Here is an 18,727-nt window from a genome sequence, read left to right on the forward strand (position 1 = left end):
AAAAGTTGGAAATACCTTTGCAGTGAAATACTGTTAAAAAACATCCCAAACGCCATCCATGCTGCTGACAGCATGTTTAGATGAATATGTAAATATTTTCTGTGTGCTTTCCTCTCAATAACAAAATAAACACACTACAAAGATGACAGCGGTGAGAAAGTAGCAGTTAAGAAAGCATCTGATCATAGCGATGTGGATATGTTTGCACCAGCTCTGCGTCTGCATCATGTCAACAGATGAGGTTCTTAAAATTGCACTGTTATGATAGTTTGACTATAAAGTACATTTTCACCTATCCACCTTTTTCCTACACCCCATGACACTTTGCACGATTATGGGATTAACTTCTCTTAAACCGTAAACGATCAAGGAAAGTTTCGCTCTATGAACACAATAATACACATTTTCAAAAATTGGGTACAATGAGATGATATTATTCTGCTCACCCTTCAACCATTGAACATTAAAAGGACATTTAAAAGTGTAAAAGCATTAACAAATTACTACAACAAACCATGAATAATCTCAAAATTATTTCCCCAGCAATATTACAGACATGTTAAATATCAAAAATAGGATACATTGGAACAACAATACAACTGGTAACTGATAACCAATAATTGGAACACTAAGTTTTATTATTTCAAAGTGATTTCCGTCATTTTGACAGATAACAAATATTGTATTTAACTGCTTTAGAAACATTTCAGTAAACACTGCTAATAGGGATTAGAAGTAAAAAAGAGAGACAATTACATTTTAAATCTTGTGTGAAAACAAGCCTGGAAAGAGATTCTTAGTGCATTCCAGTAAATCATTCATGGAATGTATATTTTAAGTTAAATGGGAAGAACAGACCACAAATGCGCAGTAAAATGTTGTATTTTTTTATAGTGTTATAGCGGAATAAAAGGGGAACTAAGAAAACAAACAGGAGGAAAAGAATGCAGCGACTGAAAAGAGCACTTGCCATAGATATGTCACATTAAAATACCATGTGTTACGTTATTCTTCTGACGTCTGAAAATAGAAAATGAAGGACATTTTCCAACTCATTCAGATTTAAAAACTGTCAAACTGATGGATAAGGATTATTTGTAGCGCACCCTTATGGTTTGAAATGATTTATTTCAGTCTATTTGAAGGGAATCTAAAGTCTTTGGTGGAGCTTCCCCAAACCAGAAATACCCCCCATAATCTAAAACTCAGTAGGCTTGTTAGGAAGAAGGTGGATAGACTATACAGATCTGGCCATGTAAGACTATAGTTTGAATTAATCCCTTTTCTTTGCACACCATATTGACATTACAGTACAGAATAGCTCTTTCGGCACTATCCTGAACATTGTAAGCATTCAATTCATGTGTCATTGCTTTAGGGAGCACACGTAAACGCCACATCCTTTTAACTTTCTCGGCAAAGAGTCCTTTACAGTCTACAGGCTTTATAGACAACCTAGGACATTGGGGAAGGTTTCATTACAAGCTTTTCAAACACTGGCAATATATAAGCGATTGATGCATGATAATTCTTATATGTAGCCCCTTTAGATTATTTTCGAAACATTTAGTGAGCATTAGATGCTGGTAAAAGTAATCAAAATGTACAAATAAAGGATATTAGTATGTGCAATTCAGTGTTAGTTTAGTAATATTTATATACTATTATAGTATTGTAACGTGTAGTTTTATGTCTGTTTTGGTTCTGTTTTCCCTGTTCCTGTTTTTCCTGTTTTTCTGATCATTATTAGTCTCCCTGGTAGTTAATTAGTTCCTGCACCTATTCTGTTTTACTTTGATTACTCCCCTGTGTATTTAAGCCCTCAGTTTCCTTTGTTTCATTGTCCGGTACCGTCCATGTTTTTATGTGGTTGTGTGTTAGTTTGCTCCGGCGATCTCCTGTATGTTCCTTTTGGGATTAATAAAGAAGTGTTTGTTTGGATTCTCCTGCGTCGTGCGATTACTACTACATAATAAGTATATTATAATTAAAATGACTATTATAGTATATACATTTTTTTTTAATTTTTTATATTTTAGTTAGTGCTGTCAACGTTAACGCATGCGATAAATTTTTTTTCCAGCAGCATCTGTTTTTTTCTGCCATCCTTTGGCTAGCGTTACATTGTATGATCATGCTTTTATTCATGCAAATGCTTTTAAACCATTCAAGCATGACAAGTCAAGAGAGAAGGCGCTGTTTATGAACATCCTGTCTATGTGACACACACACACGACGCACAGAAAGAAACACACCAATATCGTGCGCACAGACAGCGCGCCAGAATCGAGTTCTCCTTCGCTCTTGAACTAAATTCAACTGCCACTAAAGCTGTCTGTCATTAATGTTAATCAAAGAACAAAGGTGACAGAGAAAATCACTCACTGCTCTTGACTAAAGAACATTTGTATCTTTAATAAGGATTAATCTATATTTCATTTTTTATTTATGCAGTGCAGACTGTTTGATAACTTTATTACATTTCTGTATATTTCCTACCTGTTAGACAGGTATGAAGGGGAACAGGTAAATATGACATTTATTATGGGTTTATGTGAGGTTTTTATTTTATGAAGCCTAATAAATGTTTTAAAAAATTTGATAGCTTTCATTCAATTACACTGTAATGTTCAATGGCTATAATTAATGTTTAAAATCATTTTCATTGAGACATCAGTAGCTGTATTAGTATCAGTAATACTGGCCTTCATTCATAAAAAGATGCCATTTAACAAGTATTTAAAATATACTGTCTTTATTTTGTTTAATTTAATTTGGAGAGTAACTATGAAATTATTACATTATAAAATATTATAAAAAACGTATAAAAACATGTGTTTTTAATTGCGATTGATCACGATTAATCTCAGAAAAAATGTGTGATTTAATCTAGTTAATTTTTTTTTATCGATTGATAGCACTAATTTAAAATTTAAGTACATTTTTTGGTCATTTTGTTATGTGCTTTTGTCTGTTTTTTTATTATTATTTTTTATTACTATTTAGGTTTTCTTTTTCTTTTGTTTTACTTTGTTTATTTCCAGTTTATTTTAGTGCTTCAACTTCAGTTAGCTGCCAAGGCCACATTTCTAATTTTCGTTTAGTTTAAGATTTTCGTCCTAATATTTATACTTTATATTATTTCATCTTTTAACATAATCAAACATGTTAAAAATGTTAATAGTTTTAGTTAACGAAAAGGTAAAAAAAAAAAAAACTGGATGTTAATATTATTGAATGACCACCTAGTGTTTCATGTGCAGAAATGATGTCTCTTTCCTCGTATAGGTGTCAATAACAATCGGTCAGACCCCAAACCAGTCTCAGAGGGGGGTGATGCATCTCCTGTCAGCATTGGTGGGGGTCTCACCATCTGTGAACCTCTCTCTGGCATTGACATCCCTCCAGAGGACAGTCAGGAAAGTGGCAGGTAAGAAAGCTGGAAAAAGAATGAGGAGAATTTATAGAGACGACACATAAAAAATGCAAAACTCACAATGAAATAACTAAACAAACTGTTAGCATACTTTTATAACTGTGCAGAATTAGTTACAGTTTTACCTTCTACTGTATAATAAAGGGAGAGTGGTAAAACTCCCTGTCTGCTTTGTCCTGGGGAGCGTGCTGTGTCCCTCCTGTGCTACTGCTCCTGCTGCTGCCCGCAATATACGCTACCCTCCTTGTGGACAGCAAAGACCAAGATGATCCCTTACTGCGCATACCACCTCCCTCCCTTTCCCCTCTTATCCTAACACCCTTTTTTCCCACTCCTCACTTTTTTCTCTGCATTTTGTTGCCTCATTTTTTTTGTTTCTTGTTGTCTGTTTCTTCCTCGTCCCACACGATGTAACTGCTATGTGAGTCATTTTTTGTAAGCTTTCAGTTTTTGTAAGCGTCCCGCAGTCTTCCTTCGCAGCCGTCCAACGCTGTGTCCTGCAATGTTGCGCCAAGGCACAAAGCTATCAAAATAAGCAGATTGTGAGATTTGGGCAAGTATTATGACCACTCAACTATTTGTAGAGTTATGTTTTTGGTTCTGTAGTTAGAAGGTTGTTATTTAGCAGAAGCTGTCATCCGAAGTGACTTTTGGTGCACGTTTGACGGAAAATTTAGCAGGAGCAACCTGGTGTTCTGTGCTATGGTACAATGGTGATAGTTACTTGAGGGATTTGAACCTTCAGGTCATCAGATTTTAAACTTAACATAATGTAGCTGCTTTACTTATTGTTTATAGTATATGGCATAAAACTAGCATAAGTGAATTAGCTGTGCATTTTTATTTTGCTCGTGCAACTGTCCTTCATGTGGAAGCATTGTTTGTTGCTGTTGTCTGTTGTTGTCTCGCTTTGTTGTTGGCCTTCAGATTCGATTTTCTTCGAGGTTAGTTGGTTTATAGTCAGAAGTTTTGGTTTGGTGTATGTTGATAAACGGTTTGTTGTCTGGTATGCTGTTAACTGTTCGTTGTCCTATGTTTTTACAGAAGGAAGACAAGGTGGGTCTGCGCGAATGTCTCTGGGATTTTCTGCCAGCCTCAAGCTGCTACTGATCCACACATGCTCTTACCAAACACAGATCACATTACGTGATATAATTCATATCGTAGAAATTTTGGAAATGAGTGGCATGGTTTTTTATGCTTTAGATTCACATACAGACACAGACACTCACTGCATGGCTAAGTATGGTTCTACTCTGGTTTCTGGGCTCTAGGGATTCAGGGCAGAAGTATCTGCTTTTTTGGAATGCTTTGCACAATTGGAACCCGATTACTTGCCAATAGTGTTTTAGGTGTTCAAATGCATTGCGATGGTGTATATGATACTTTTAGAAAGAAATGGAGATGTTTTTCTAATGTGGATTCTAGAATGGTTTAGGCTGTTGAGGCTGAATGAATCTCCTTGATGAACTAGTTAATAACATGTTATATAGTATAGTGGTTTTAACATCAGTTGTCTTCACATTTCACTCTCTTGTTTCTTACTTCCTAATTGATAAATTTTCTACTTCTATCATCTATTCATGTTACCTTTGATCTGTGGTGTCTAACCTCACTGACATCTGTCTGTCCCTTTCACTGTTTTTTTTTTTTAAAACATTTCCATGCACTAAAACATTTCTGCAACTTCATTACCCCTTTCCACCCTTCAACCCTTCAATTTCCTTTATTTTCCTTTCCTTTCTCCCCCCCCCCCCCATTCTTAATTTTCCTTTTCTTGTCTTTTTCATCCTCCTTGTTCATTCCTGTTCCCTTACATCTTACTTTTCCCTTTCTGTACCTTTCTTTTCTTCCTCTATCTTTTCTTTCTTTTCCTTTTCTTTCCTTCCCCTTCCCTTTCCTCTTTCCCTTTCTTTTGGTTTCTATTTTCACTTCTTTCCTCTTCCATTTCCATTTCTTTTCCTTTGCTTTCCTTTCCTATATCTTTGTCTTCCTTTTTCCTTTCCTTTAACCCTCCTCTTTCATTTCCTTTTTCCTTACCTATCGTTTCCTTCCCTTCTATTCCCTTTTGCTTCTCTACCTGTTCCCTTTTTTCTTTTTTTCCTTTGTTCCCTTTCCTTTCCTTCCTCATCCTCTTCTTCTCTTCAACCTCCCACCCTCTCTTGGGTGTTCAGGAATGTGCGGCGCAGTGAGAGCCTTTGTGTGGAGCGCCGTCACTCTCGCCGTGGTGGCTCTACCCGGGCCAAGCAGTCTCGCTCCCGTAGCGACGTGGACCTGCAGTCAACTTCCACTTCCCATCCCCTCTCACCCTCCCCACAGCATTCAGTCCCGTAAGGCAAAGACTAATTGTCACGCACACTCATATACACACCATCCACAGGAGACAGCAGCACAAAAGGCTTCTCAGTAACTCATACTGAGTTCAGAGATTGTGATCATCAGTACCTTAAATGGATAGTTCACCCAAAAATGAAAATTCTGTAATTATTTTACTCGCTCTCATGTCAACACAAATGAAGATCTTTTTAAAGAAATCTGAGAGATTTCTGTTCCTCCGTTGACAGCTACACAACTACCGCTTTTACACTTCAAAAAGTTCATAAAGAGATCGTAAAACTAATCCATATTAATTGAGCGGTTATAAACATATAAACATTCATCAACTCACACATCAGTTGTGGTAAACGGAAGCTCAAGCATGTTCGCTTGACGTGCGAGAACCAATGAGGTTCATTCTCGTGTGTTACGCAGCACGTTTGAGCTTCCGCAAGAACCAAACAGGTTTGGTTGAGCTTCTGTTTATGTTTGCTGATCAATGTTTAAATGTGAATGAAAGCATAAATTCAATCTGTTCATCACATAAAGCAATCAAGTCTCTTCAGAAAATTTGGACTTAACCGCTCAATTCTTATGGATTAGTTTTTTACGATCTCTTCTTGAACTTTTTGAGGTGTCAAAGTGGTAGTTGCGTAACTGTCAATGGAGGGAATGAAATCTTTCAGATTTCATTAAAAAGATCTTCATTTGTATTCCGAAGATGAACGAAAGTCTTACGGTTTTGGAACGACGTGAGGGTGAGTAATTGATGACAATGTTAATTTTTGGGTGAACTAACCCTTTAACTATTTTCACAATGCTTAACATGTATGTATCCCTTTTCACTTTGTTCCCTTTATTTGTCTCTCACAGTGTGGAAGGTGGATTGTTGACCGATGGCCCCTTCACTGGTGTTGCTTTTGGCCCCTTCCCGCAGCAGGAAGAAATGGAGCCCCGCCTCCTAGAGCTCGAGCAGGATCCACCCAACTGGAGGGAACTTGCCCCCAGTGAGAACCTGAAAAAACTGAGCAAGAAGGAAATCAAAAGACAAGAAGTCATCAATGGTAATAAATGCAAGAACATTGAAAAAAATTATAAAAATGCCTTAATGTTTTGTTGGATCTGCTATGTAGCAAGGTGCAATGATGCATTTTTTTTTTTTTTTTTGTCTCTCAGAGCTGTTTGCGACAGAGCACGCTCATGTTCGTATGCTGAGCGTATTGCAAACTGTGTTTTCTCGACCATTGGAGAGGGAAGATATTATGAGCTCAACTGAGCTGGCCACCATCTTCCCCAGCCTTGATGAGATCATAGAGATGCACTGTGCGTAACTACCTCAAATGCATTAATACACTGAAATCTGCATGGTTATAAGATATTTTGATTGCCATTCAAGTCGTACATAAATAGTCACAACAGACTTGATATAGCTTAAATACATTTTTTTTTTTTAGATGCTTTTTATGAGAACCTGAAAAAACGGCGCGAGGAAGATGATTACATTGTCAAAATCATAAGCACACCACTTCTCAACAGGGTAAGTGGCTTAGAGTGTGCTAAACGCTAGTTTTTCCTTGTTTTTTTTAATACTGGGTCATTCAGCATTCATCTTGAATGCTTGAATGTATATTTTCTGTTATACAAGCAGACATGTCTTTATCTCTGTAGTTCAGTGGATCAGAAGGAGATTGGTTTCAGAAGCTTACCGCACGCTTCTGTAGCTACCAGTCCTGGGCTCTGGAGCAGATAAAGAGCAGACAGAAGAAGGACCCCCGTTTTAATCTTTTCATACTGGTACGTTTACACTTAAAACACTGTTGTCCATGTTATTGCTAGTAGTCGACAGACACAAATGGATTGTCATGGGTAAAAGTGTTAACTTGACTTTTTCTGGAGACTTGGCATCTTGTAGTCATTAGCTACATTTCCATCCACCTATTTTTATGTGCATTTTCATCATTCACATAAAAAACCACTGGATGGAAATGCCAAAATGCACATCAATTCTAAAAAAATGCACGTGCTCAATTGAGTCAGATAAACTTTTTATCCGATAAGAAGACATGCGCATAAACTGCGATGGAAACACATTTACAGAATAAATTCCTCAATGTGCATCAAAAAAGACATTATGACTTTGCAATGGGACAGCATAACTAGACTAACCTCATTGCACAGCATCTGAAATGTTGTTCTAGTCATTCTGAAATGCCTGCGCAAAGTCCCTCGTCAAAGTGATCCGGTATAATTACCTGCCAGAACTGTCTTACACGACTGTGTTCCCAAACAGCAGGCATCCGCCTCCGAAAGCAAGATAACTTTATTGTGTTTCGTCTGTGCACTCTGAGGTCGCAAGTAATTTATTATATACGAAAAGTTTAAATACAGTGGCTTCTCCTACTGCAGGAACTTCCATTTTTCTTAGTGATATTTAGAGGCAGTTTATCAGGAAGTGACAATTTTGTTCTCCTCTGCTCACTGGATGCAAACGGTGCTTTATTCGCAAATGTTTTGTGTGATATTCCAATTCTGTGCATAAGTTAAATTTGCAACTTTGGATGGAAACATAGCTATTGTAGTCCAAAACGAATTTCCCCAAAATGGGAAATTCTGTTTTATTCTATTCTATCTCAGAATGTATTTTGGGAAATGGAATCTTTTGTGTTTGTGTTGTAGGACGCAGAGAGTAAGCCACAGTGTCGGAGGCTACAGCTGAAGGATATGATTCCCATAGAGATGCAAAGACTAACCAAGTACCCTCTTCTGCTGGCCAATATTGCAAAGGACACAGGTGTGTGTTTCATTTCTATTCATACTTTATTTATAGTAAACCTTTTGTGCAAATAGTGCTGCCTGCAAATAGTGCTGCCTCCAATATTGTAATGTCATCAAATCTTGTCCTTTGGGATTTTTCTCAGCAATTGACAGTATATGCAATTAATTATCCTTAATTTGATTGCTTAATCAGCATATCTGATTATATAATTACTGTTAGACAGCACTAACAATACTGCAATATATTAGACAACATTTTTTAAGTTTATAGCCAGTGTCAATTTCTTACAGTGGATGAAGCAGAAAAAGAGAACATTATCCAAGCTGCTGAATCCTGCCGCAAGGTCCTTAACCACGTCAATGAAGAAGTCAAACTCATGGAGAACCTGCTGGTTAGAACATTCAGTACAAGTTCTTTTAAAAAAACAGGGTCTACTAAGACTGTGTGGTTTGGCATTGCCTATAGCATTACTACATTCCTGCATGTTGTTATGTATTTAGTGTGATATAAAATTGCTGATACTGTGATAAAAAATGTCGAGTCATATCGCCCACCCTATATGGATAATTCTAATATGCATTTTTCACACCACCTCTCTCAACTCTTTTTCTCCTAAATTTCCACTCTTCTTTAAACTCAGATTTTGAAAGACTACCAGCGCCGACTAGACACCTCAGGATTGAAACCCAGTAATGACCTCTACAGTGAGTACAAGGTGAGAAATATCTTGACGTATGTATCAGTTCCGTTACTAATGAAGGCACTCTCAGAATGGTATGATATCCACTCTTTTCTCTATTCATCAGAACATTGATCTGACCACCAGAAAGATGCTGTATGAAGGATCTCTGACATGGAGGGTGACCAAGGAGAAAGCGATCGGTAATCTTGTAGATTGACAAATTTGATGGTTTTCAGTGTCATCAGTCTGTAATCAAGAACCGGGCCTGTTACTCACTCTATTTTTTGTGTCTTTGCAGATGTGCACTGTGTGTTGCTGTCAGACCTGCTGGTCTTGCTTCAGAAGCAGGATGATAAGATGGTTTTGAAATGTCAGAGCAAAAGCAACATCGCTGCTCAAGACGGCAAACTGATGCTGAGTCCAATCATCAAACTGGAGTCTGTTTTTCTCAGAGACGTGGCCACTGGTGAGTGAGCGTTTTTAATGAGTTTCAGTGAGTTAGCTTGTTGTTTTCTTTCTTTTTCTTTTTTTTTTACCTAATTTTTATTATTGATTTTCAAGAAAAAAATGTATATAGTTGTTACGCCCTGCCTAGGGTAAAGGACGCAACATGAAAAGTAAAAAGACTTTAGATTGAAACAATAAAGATTTTTTTAAAATGATTGAATGCTTTAATGGCAATGAAAAACGGATTTTAACTTTAGGAACCGACAAGGCCAAAATATCAAACAGAAAAGCTAAACAAAAACGTTAATACACTACAAATACAAGCTAATGTGATAGATATTAAATCAAACACAGCAAGCGAGCAACAATGCTGACAAGAGAAGTGACAAGATTTTTTATAGGACTGTAGGTGTCAGCTGACCATCAAGGTGTAGTAATAATGTGTCTGCAGGAATCACCCTTCCTGGACAGAATACACACTAAACACTTCCCTCAAACAAAACATACAGTAAAGATAGACTTAGAGGGTTGTAACAAAATGATTATGGAAATACAGGGAACATATAAAACAAATAAACAATAGAGCAAGGGTTTTTGTGCTAAGTATAGCTTTACATACACACTGTCATTTAATATTTTTTACATTATAGGACTCCATCCATTTCTCATTTCTCATTTCTCCATGTTAGTAATAGATCCTTTTTAAGCCTCAAAATACAAGGCAATTCTTCCAAGTTTGTTGTATTCTGAAGAACATAAGTTTGATATGCAGTTACTTTCGTTCTTTCCATCAGACCCGAAGGCCCTCTACGTCATCTTCACCTGGGAGAGCGGAGCACAGATCTATGAACTAGTGGCTCAGACCGTAGGGGAGAGGAAAAAGTGAGCATGTGAACCATATAAAGCCACTTATATGGAACGTTTACATGAATGACTGACAAGCAGATTATATGAAATTTTGCTTTTGATAAATTGAGATCCAAAGCATATAATTTGATCTGACACTCACAGTCTGTTTAATGCTCCAGTTGGACAGAGGCGATCAAAAATACGGTTGAAGAGTTGAAGAAGAAGGGCGGGAAACCGCTGGAAAGAAATAGAGGTGGCAGCACGCCCAGCAGCTCCATTGGACCTGCATATAACTCGTGAGTGTGTTTGCTGCTGTTGTTGTTGGTGGGTTTTTTTGGGGGGGCAAATGGCAAGGCCCCATAAAAGAATACAAGCATCCTTTTAGAATGGCATCCCACCACTAGCCTACTCTAAGCCAACTTCAGTCACCAAAGGTCTTTCCATTTCTCTTCTCCAGTTTTAATCCTCCTCTTAGCCCCACTGAGAATGGAGGAGACCTGTTGAAAAGTCGCAGTATTGGTAAGATTTTTGGCTCTTGGAAACTTGGATATTAAGCCTATCCATGTAATTTTACTGTGGTATTTTATTGTGACTGTGTGCTTTATTTCACCATAGGACGATTTAAAGACTCTCTTACTGATGAAAAGGGTAGAGAAACTGATCCTCCACTCATAGACTACCTAGCAGCCAATGGCTTTGACCTGCTCACCCACAGCCACACCCCTCCAGAGAAGTCCGCTAATGGTGCTTTGGACGAAGGTCAGCATTTATGAAATTTTATACAATTCTAACAGACTGCATTGCACCCCTACAATTTTATTCCATGCTTAATCTTTGTGCTTGTATTCCTCTCGCAGTCATGTATTTGAAGAGGCTATTGGTTGGGAGTATTAGCCTGTCAGATGATTCTCAGACTCTAGGGGAAAATGGAGGGATGGCACCTGAAAGCCAGGAGGCAGATGGAGTTAATTCGTCAGGTACTGCACACATATTGCTTTAGGTTTTAAGCTGAAGAGGTTCAGCCTCACACTTAATCATCAAGCACAGCTGTGATCCCTCCTAACCAAACCTCATTCAGGTCTGTGATAAATCCTAGTAAAAAATGTTGTATAAGATTATTATTATTATGTGTGTGTGTATAATGTTTATAAATTACAATAATCTTATAGATGTATTTAAGTATATATACATAGTTATACACATATAATAAGGTCCCATTAGTTAACATTAGTTAATCCACTAACTAACAATGAGCAATACATTTGTAACAGTATTTATCCATCTTAACTTTAATTAATACAAATACAACTGTTCATTGTTTGTTCATGTTAGCTCATGCCCATTGAATAATATTACAGACACAACTTTGATTTTGATAATGTATTTGTAAATGTTGAATTAAATGCTTTAGAAGTATTATACAGACACACACACACACACATTTTGAAATTCCTGATGCCTTTTTTCCCCTCTCAGTGGAGGAATCCAGCACAGAAGGAAGAACTGAAGGAGAAGAAGGTGGGGGAGATGGAGGGAATAAAGGAGAAGGGGAAAGAGGGATCAGCGCTCCTCTTGTACTTTCTCAGGAACGCTTGGAGGAGGTGCAGAGGAGACTGCAGGCTCTCGAGGATCAACTGAAGAGACTGCAGGTGAGGAGGAATCAATTGCATTTGTGAAACCGAATGGTCAGTTCTTCTTTGAAGAGGAAGAGAGAAGTAATAGGGCTCCATCCGAGTGAGGGGAAGCTGAGAGAGGTGTCCTTACTAATATGTATCTCTGGTGTTCTGTTTGTTCCCAGGCTGTTGAGGAGGACCATTATAAGTTGCAAGAAGCTCTTGCTAAATATTCACTTCAGGGTGGCCATTTCAACTGAGAAACATCACAACTTGCTGTTACAAGGTAAGACCACATACTAAATAAAATACTGTAATCTTTATTTTTATATAGTGCCATTCTGTTTTTTGTAAGTATAGCAACTCAGTCTCTATCATCTGTCCTTTTTGTCCTCAGATCACTGTATGTGCTGGACTTGAGACTTGCTTTTCGGGGATTCGCTGATTGACTAATGCTGCCTGAATGTTTCTGCTCTATCTCATCTCTCTTCTCAACTGTTCTTTCAGAAGATTGACAACAGGCCTCCAGCAGTTTCCATACCACTGAGAAATGAAATGAAGTGGGTGTTGAGAAATTATAGTGATCATTGAGCATGAATGAGTGTGTATGTGTTTCTGTTGAGAGGTGTGAGAGAGAGTCTTTCCAAAAAATGCCAAAGAAATGTGCAACACCTAGAGAGATATCAGAGCGAAACGCTAAGTGTGCATGTGGAAGCATTATAACATGCACGCACACACAAAGATTAACCTGTCTAAGCATGTCAAAAGTAATTTAGTACCAAATGACTATCTATATTCATAGAAAAGTATAGTGAATGCAGTCTGACACATATGAAGCCTACTGCTCAGACTGTAGTTCAATAAGGTTTTCAGTAAGTTCATTCAAACAGATAATGTGTCCTTTCATATTTCTTTTTGCCATTTTTTTAAGATAATGTTCACTCATCTTAATATTTATTACCATACACATTACATGCATTTTCAAAAATTACAGATATTGAAATGGATATATATATATATATATATATATATATATTGAAATATAGTTTTTTTTTTGTTTTGTTTTTTAGAGTATTGAGTCTTTTGTAGCATGCATTGGCCAAACTGTTGTAAATGGAGAGTAAAAGCACAGAAAACCCTTTATTTTATTTAATTTTTACACACCAGAAGTCCTGTTATTGCTCTATGAATGAGTAAAGAAATGCTAAGTAGGAGATATCAATACATGGATGAGGAAGGGAAGTAGAGAGGAGGTTTGGGGATGCTTGGCTTGCTTTAAGTTAAGTCTAACCCCTCTGCAGTAAAACCAGGCAAGTTCTAATGTTGAGAGATGGAAGATTTGACGTGGCAAAGGTTCGATGTTGAGAGATGTCATCAGGGTTTAAGGAAATATGCGTATATTACATTACAATGTAACTAATGCATTGAGACCAGCTTGTAGGTACATCCACACTTCGGTGTCGTTATAACATATGAAGCATGCACAATATATAACATTCTCTGACCAGGGTGTTGCCAATAGTACTGTGATAGTTCTACACAGAACTGATGATAATCATCACACGTTGCCAATTTTGTGAGCCTCTATGCAAATTCATGTGGTGTGGCTGTAACAGTCAGGCTTCAGTAATTTCGTTTATTTCAGTTTCATGTTCTTACACGTTGGATTCAATGAATATATAGTACTTGTTCACACAAAAAATATACATTTTTTCTGGAATAACTTTATTTCATTCTTAACTATATAAGCTGGACCAAAGAGATGATAGCGGAAACAAAGTTTAGATATGAAAACATCTTAGTTTTGCATAGGGAGGTCAGCTGTATATTGGAATGAATTACTGAGTTGAAAGGGGGATCTCATTTCTGCTGGATCAACCCACAAAATGGTGAAGTGGATGGATTGGCATGTAAGTGTGATGGCTCAGACTCCTGTATAAGACAGATGGAATTATAAGTCAGAACTGAATTGCTGTATCAATTATAGAGCAGTATCCTGGATTTCATTATCAGTCCATGTTTTTCAGCGTTAGGGACCAGCTTGTTCTCTCCTGCTCTCCTTATCTTACTAGGAAATCAGGCCACAGAGGATCAGGCACTTGCAGGGGCTTAAAAGTGTTATATCTCAGAGTTCGGAGACAGGGACACAAACAGTAGGTTTTCACACCAGTACTGGAATTATTTTGATCTATTCATGATGCTACTGCAACAGGTTTTTCTGCCCCCGGCCAACTGTCAAATGATTATTTTACCTTATTTGTTACATAGTGTGATTTACATTCACGTTTAAGTTGTAATTGTGTTGTTTATTTTGATAAATGGTAAGGCCTTGTTTCCTTTTCCCTCTTTTTCCTCAGCTGTTTACCTTCATAACAGTCAAAAGACATACTGTAGGACTTATACAAAGTGGATTACCTTGCTTACTGGCCAGCAGTGTTGTTTCTAGTACACATCAATCATAACTTTTTCTTTCTTTTTTTCCTTTTAGAAGTAGCAAATGATAATACTTAATACTTCAAGTTTGGTAATGAAACTAGCGAGATCTGTTCTACCCACTTGACTTTCTTACAGTCCTTTTACACCATTTTTTTTCATTCGCGATTGCTTGAATGAGCAGTTCATTCATTCTCTTCGATTCTGTTGTTTTGATTTTCTTTGAAAACTATGTAATTACAGTACTATGCATTGCCTATTATAAATAAGGGACTGAGAGAGAGACATAAAGCACACCCTTGACCATACTAACTATAAAAGGCTTCACTGAATTTCACTTTTATGACAGGAGCCCTATGTGGAATGTACCACAATTTAAACTCATTTAAACTCGTCATTTTCAGACTGAACCTTTGATATCCCTATTAACTCTTTATAATGCGTAAGACTGGGTTTTGGGTGCGGTCATTTCTCTCTCATCCCTTAATTTTCATGTGTATCTGTCACATATACGTATACATAGTGATATATCTGTATGTTTACATCTATTTATAGGGTGCCTTGTGCAAATTGGGTTGGTTGACATGCAATCTCTTCATTTAGCGATTTTTAGTTTTAAATGCAAACCCCTTGTTCTTTAAAATGGTTGAGTGCTCAGTACTGAGTGCTCTTTGTTAGGTCTTTTAAATCCTCTGAGTCTATGACTGTCTTTTATGTAATTGTGTACAGGAGTCCACTTGATACAGGCATTCCATTGCTGTCTGTCTATATAATTGATTATGCAAGGACTATTCTGTGTATTTGGGCTTTGATTTTATATGTAAGTTACTTAAGAACAATGTAGGTACGTTTTTTTTAATTATAATTCTTTCTTTTTTTTTTTTTAAATAAATGATCAAAAACTACAAGCTTTTATTGTCTTCAATTTCAGAAGCATTCGCTTGATATAAACAGATTACCCCATTATCCAAAAAAAGAGAATTATATGCAAGTGTAATACATATTTGTGTGTGTGTGTGTGTGTGTGTACCACAAACTGAAATAGAAGAATGGGTGGGTGTAGATGAAACAGGAAAAGCGGACAAACACTCAAACGGTACATTTACTTGCGAGCAGCAGTAGGTTTCTTCAGTTTGTCCGGTTTATTGGAGAAAATGGAGTTCAGACTGGTAATTTTTTTGTGTTTCTGGGAAGGTGGGTGTTTAACATACATCTAATGTGTTTATGTAGTGTTGATTTTAATGTGGAATGTTAATATTTGTTGAGCATTCAATTATAACTAACTGGTTTTAAAGTAATCCGAGCTCTATTTGAGCACACAAAAAAATTTGAAATCTAAATTGAGTTTTTAGAAAGCATACCATTTCAAATTGATTATTTAACTTTTTATCTTCTACAAAAGAACAAAGTGCACCATTTCCATCTGCACGTCTGCGTTCTGCTTCAGTGAAGCTGATTTCCTCTCAGAACAGCTGTTACAATTTGTATCTTAGTGCTAGCAGTGTGTAGTTTTTTTTTTCTTTTCTTTTTTTTTTTTCAGTGTGACTTTCCATTTTAAAGGTCTAATTTAATTTTACACTGTAATGTGTAGCTTTTGACTGTATGAATTTAAGTCTTGTCTATAAAGCATTTTGTGGGTGGGAAGTGTACGGTTTAGTTAATAGATTTAAACATGCTGATATCATGTGGACTGAAGTGAATGCCCATTGGGGGAGTAAAGCAGTAGCCCATATTAAGCTGCTTTGATCTAAGAGGTTTTTAATCACTTATGACCGTATCTTAAAGAAATCCCCACTGTGCAACAAGTAACTGACTGTTTTAAACACTGCTTTGTTCTGGTGTCTTCCATCCTTAAGGCCATATAATTTTTAACTACTGTTATGTGGCTTTTTGGTTTATTGTTGTCCTTTGCATAAGCTGTTGCCAAAGCTAAAGTAGAAGAAGAAGAGCTGAAACTGGAGGCGGATGAGCCGTATCTGCGTGTGGCGGTCGACCATAATGCTACAGTCCGCTGCTGCTACCGTTGGAAAAAGAGCACCGACTTCATGTGGATCGTGAATGATCCACCCATCAATGGCACCATACTGCCCAGATTTGTAAATCAGTCTGAGTATGGCTCAGACAGGCAAACAGATGAAAAGGATGGAGTCCAATGCCATTCGCTGTTTTTCAAGAGAGTCCAACTCAATTATACCGGGCTTTACCAGTGTAAATTGAGTCATGGTTCACTTCACACCTTTACCCATGGTACCTTCCTTCTAGTGTACAGTGAGTCCGATCATAATTATATCTCAATATTATTTCTTATAATCATCACAGAAACCATTTCAGCTAATAACACTACTGTTGAAAAGTTTGGTATCTGTAAGATGTTTTTAATGTTTTTGAAAGAAGTCTCAGGCTTACCAAGATCCCATTATTATTAACTATAGTAAAAATAAAACAAAAAAGTTAGATTGGGAAATATTATAATTTAAAATAGCTGTTTTCTAATTAAATATACACAACCGTTCAAAAGTTTGGGATCGGTAAGATTTTTTAGTCTCTTATGCTCAGCAAGGCTGTATTTATTTGATCCAAAATACAGTAAAACAGTAATATTGTGAAATTATTGAAATTTAAAATAACTGTTTAGTAATATATTTTAAAATATAACTTATTCCAGTGATGAAAAGTTGAATTTTCAGCATCATTACTCGAGTCTTCAGTGTCACATGATCCTTCAGAAATCGATCTAATATGATGATCTGGTGCTCAAGATCATGTCTTATTGTTATCAATGTTGTGCTGCTTAATATTTTTGTGGAAACAGTGATACATTTTTTTCAGCATTCTTTTCAGGGAGGTTCAAAATAACTTTTATTTGACCTAGATTAGTTCTGTAACAGTGTAAAAGTCACTTTTGATTGATTTAATGCATCCTTGCTGAACAAAAGTACTAATATCTTAAAACATTTACTGCTCTCAAATTTTTAACAATAGTGAATAATATCTGTACTGTATATCATTTAAGATTATGCATTGTAATGTAATATTGCACATAATTTGTTGTAGGCCCACTATTTATTCTTGATTACATAAATATGATATGAAAGTCTTAAACTTAACAATGCAAGCACTCAAGCTCTCTTAAGAGGCTGCATTGTGCAATAATCCCCACAAATCATTTAATTGGCTGAGTTAGGCAAATACAAATAGCCCATTCAATGACATTAACCCAAATTCTACTCATTCATGCTAAGTTGATGTTACTTAACTCTCCCACAGGCAAGATTTATTGTCAGATGAAGTAAACGTGTCAACTCCTTTTTTCCCCAATGATCTTCTTGCAATGAAGTGCTCTTGTCAATCCTTAAAAAAAAAATGTCATGGGTTAAGACCATCTTTTTTATTAGAACCTTTGCAGAAGACCTTGAACCTCAGTGAGAGTGTGAAGAACAGCATCATTACAGCAGAAGGGGTGTTGCTGCTGCTGTGTGTCTTGATCCCTGGCACTATGCTGCTCTGTAAGGTCAGATATGCAGATTTAATGTTGATTCAACATATTAAATGTGTTCCATACACCATATGAAAACACATCTGCACCACACACAACAGTAAACAATCAAATAAAGTGATTCCATGAAAATTAAAGTAACTTTTTTTCTCTAGTCAAAGACGTTGAATGAACTGAACAGGAAGAAAGGACAGGAGGAGGAGAATATCTATGAGGTATGTCCATTTCCATTTTCTTTTTCTTATTACGAACACGCAGCATATTTATGAAAGAGACCTTCACATATCCATCCATAGGGTCTAAACCTGGATGAATGCAACTCAGCTTACCATCAAATTCAGCGCTCCAATCAGCAAGGCCCTTATCAGGATGTGGCCAGCTGTGCAGAAGACATTCAGTTGGAGAAGCCGTAACTGGAACTGAAGAAACAAGGAAAGGGACCATTTGAAACATGATGGATGAAAGGCCGAACGTGTATTATTTGTGATAAATTGCTTAATTGGTAATTTCAGCATTTCATGAGCCTGCTGTCGCGGTCTTTGCATTGTCTAATAGTTTGAAGATAAGCTTGCAGTGGTAAATCAAACATATCTGCTAATGATTTGAATAAATTGTATAAAATATTTGTGGTGCTTTGTGTGGATTTTTATGTATGTCTCATTTTAAAGGTGTCCTAATG

At 36.8% G+C, this 18,727-nt stretch overlaps 2 protein-coding genes across 8 annotated transcripts in view; both read left to right on the top strand.

Annotated features, from left to right (window-relative positions):
• Positions 1 to 15,434, top strand: part of arhgef1 (Rho guanine nucleotide exchange factor (GEF) 1) — a 46,318-nt gene extending 30,884 nt beyond the window's left edge. For 5 of the 7 annotated variants that reach the window (XM_082149894.1, XM_082149895.1, XM_082149897.1 and 2 more), the window contains 20 exons: positions 3,289 to 3,430; positions 4,481 to 4,492; positions 5,611 to 5,766; positions 6,626 to 6,816; positions 6,929 to 7,075; positions 7,207 to 7,289; positions 7,421 to 7,546; positions 8,429 to 8,543; positions 8,819 to 8,919; positions 9,169 to 9,243; positions 9,335 to 9,410; positions 9,509 to 9,676; positions 10,452 to 10,539; positions 10,686 to 10,802; positions 10,964 to 11,025; positions 11,122 to 11,265; positions 11,364 to 11,483; positions 11,983 to 12,155; positions 12,305 to 12,405; positions 12,517 to 15,434. In XM_082149894.1, coding sequence (XP_082006020.1) covers positions 3,289 to 3,430; positions 4,481 to 4,492; positions 5,611 to 5,766; positions 6,626 to 6,816; positions 6,929 to 7,075; positions 7,207 to 7,289; positions 7,421 to 7,546; positions 8,429 to 8,543; positions 8,819 to 8,919; positions 9,169 to 9,243; positions 9,335 to 9,410; positions 9,509 to 9,676; positions 10,452 to 10,539; positions 10,686 to 10,802; positions 10,964 to 11,025; positions 11,122 to 11,265; positions 11,364 to 11,483; positions 11,983 to 12,155; positions 12,305 to 12,379 — 2,171 coding nt within the window. In that variant the 3' untranslated portion in view covers positions 12,380 to 12,405; positions 12,517 to 15,434. The remainder of the gene's footprint in view (positions 1 to 3,288; positions 3,431 to 4,480; positions 4,493 to 5,610; positions 5,767 to 6,625; positions 6,817 to 6,928; positions 7,076 to 7,206; positions 7,290 to 7,420; positions 7,547 to 8,428; positions 8,544 to 8,818; positions 8,920 to 9,168; positions 9,244 to 9,334; positions 9,411 to 9,508; positions 9,677 to 10,451; positions 10,540 to 10,685; positions 10,803 to 10,963; positions 11,026 to 11,121; positions 11,266 to 11,363; positions 11,484 to 11,982; positions 12,156 to 12,304; positions 12,406 to 12,516) is intronic. The other 2 variants (XM_082149896.1, XM_082149899.1) reach the window with 2 other exon arrangements.
• Positions 15,435 to 15,565: 131 nt separating this feature from the next.
• cd79a (CD79a molecule, immunoglobulin-associated alpha) lies at positions 15,566 to 18,671 on the top strand. The gene is made up of 5 exons (XM_082149926.1): positions 15,566 to 15,746; positions 16,470 to 16,820; positions 17,948 to 18,063; positions 18,204 to 18,263; positions 18,345 to 18,671. The coding sequence occupies exons 1-5, from the start codon at positions 15,707 to 15,709 to the stop codon at positions 18,459 to 18,461; spliced, it is 684 nt and encodes a 227-aa protein (XP_082006052.1). The 5' UTR covers positions 15,566 to 15,706; the 3' UTR covers positions 18,462 to 18,671.
• Positions 18,672 to 18,727: the final 56 nt, after the last annotated feature.

This window comes from Leuciscus leuciscus (assembly GCF_965113295.1).
Source record: "Leuciscus leuciscus genome assembly, chromosome: 20".
Classification (NCBI taxonomy): Eukaryota; Metazoa; Chordata; class Actinopteri; order Cypriniformes; family Leuciscidae; genus Leuciscus; species Leuciscus leuciscus.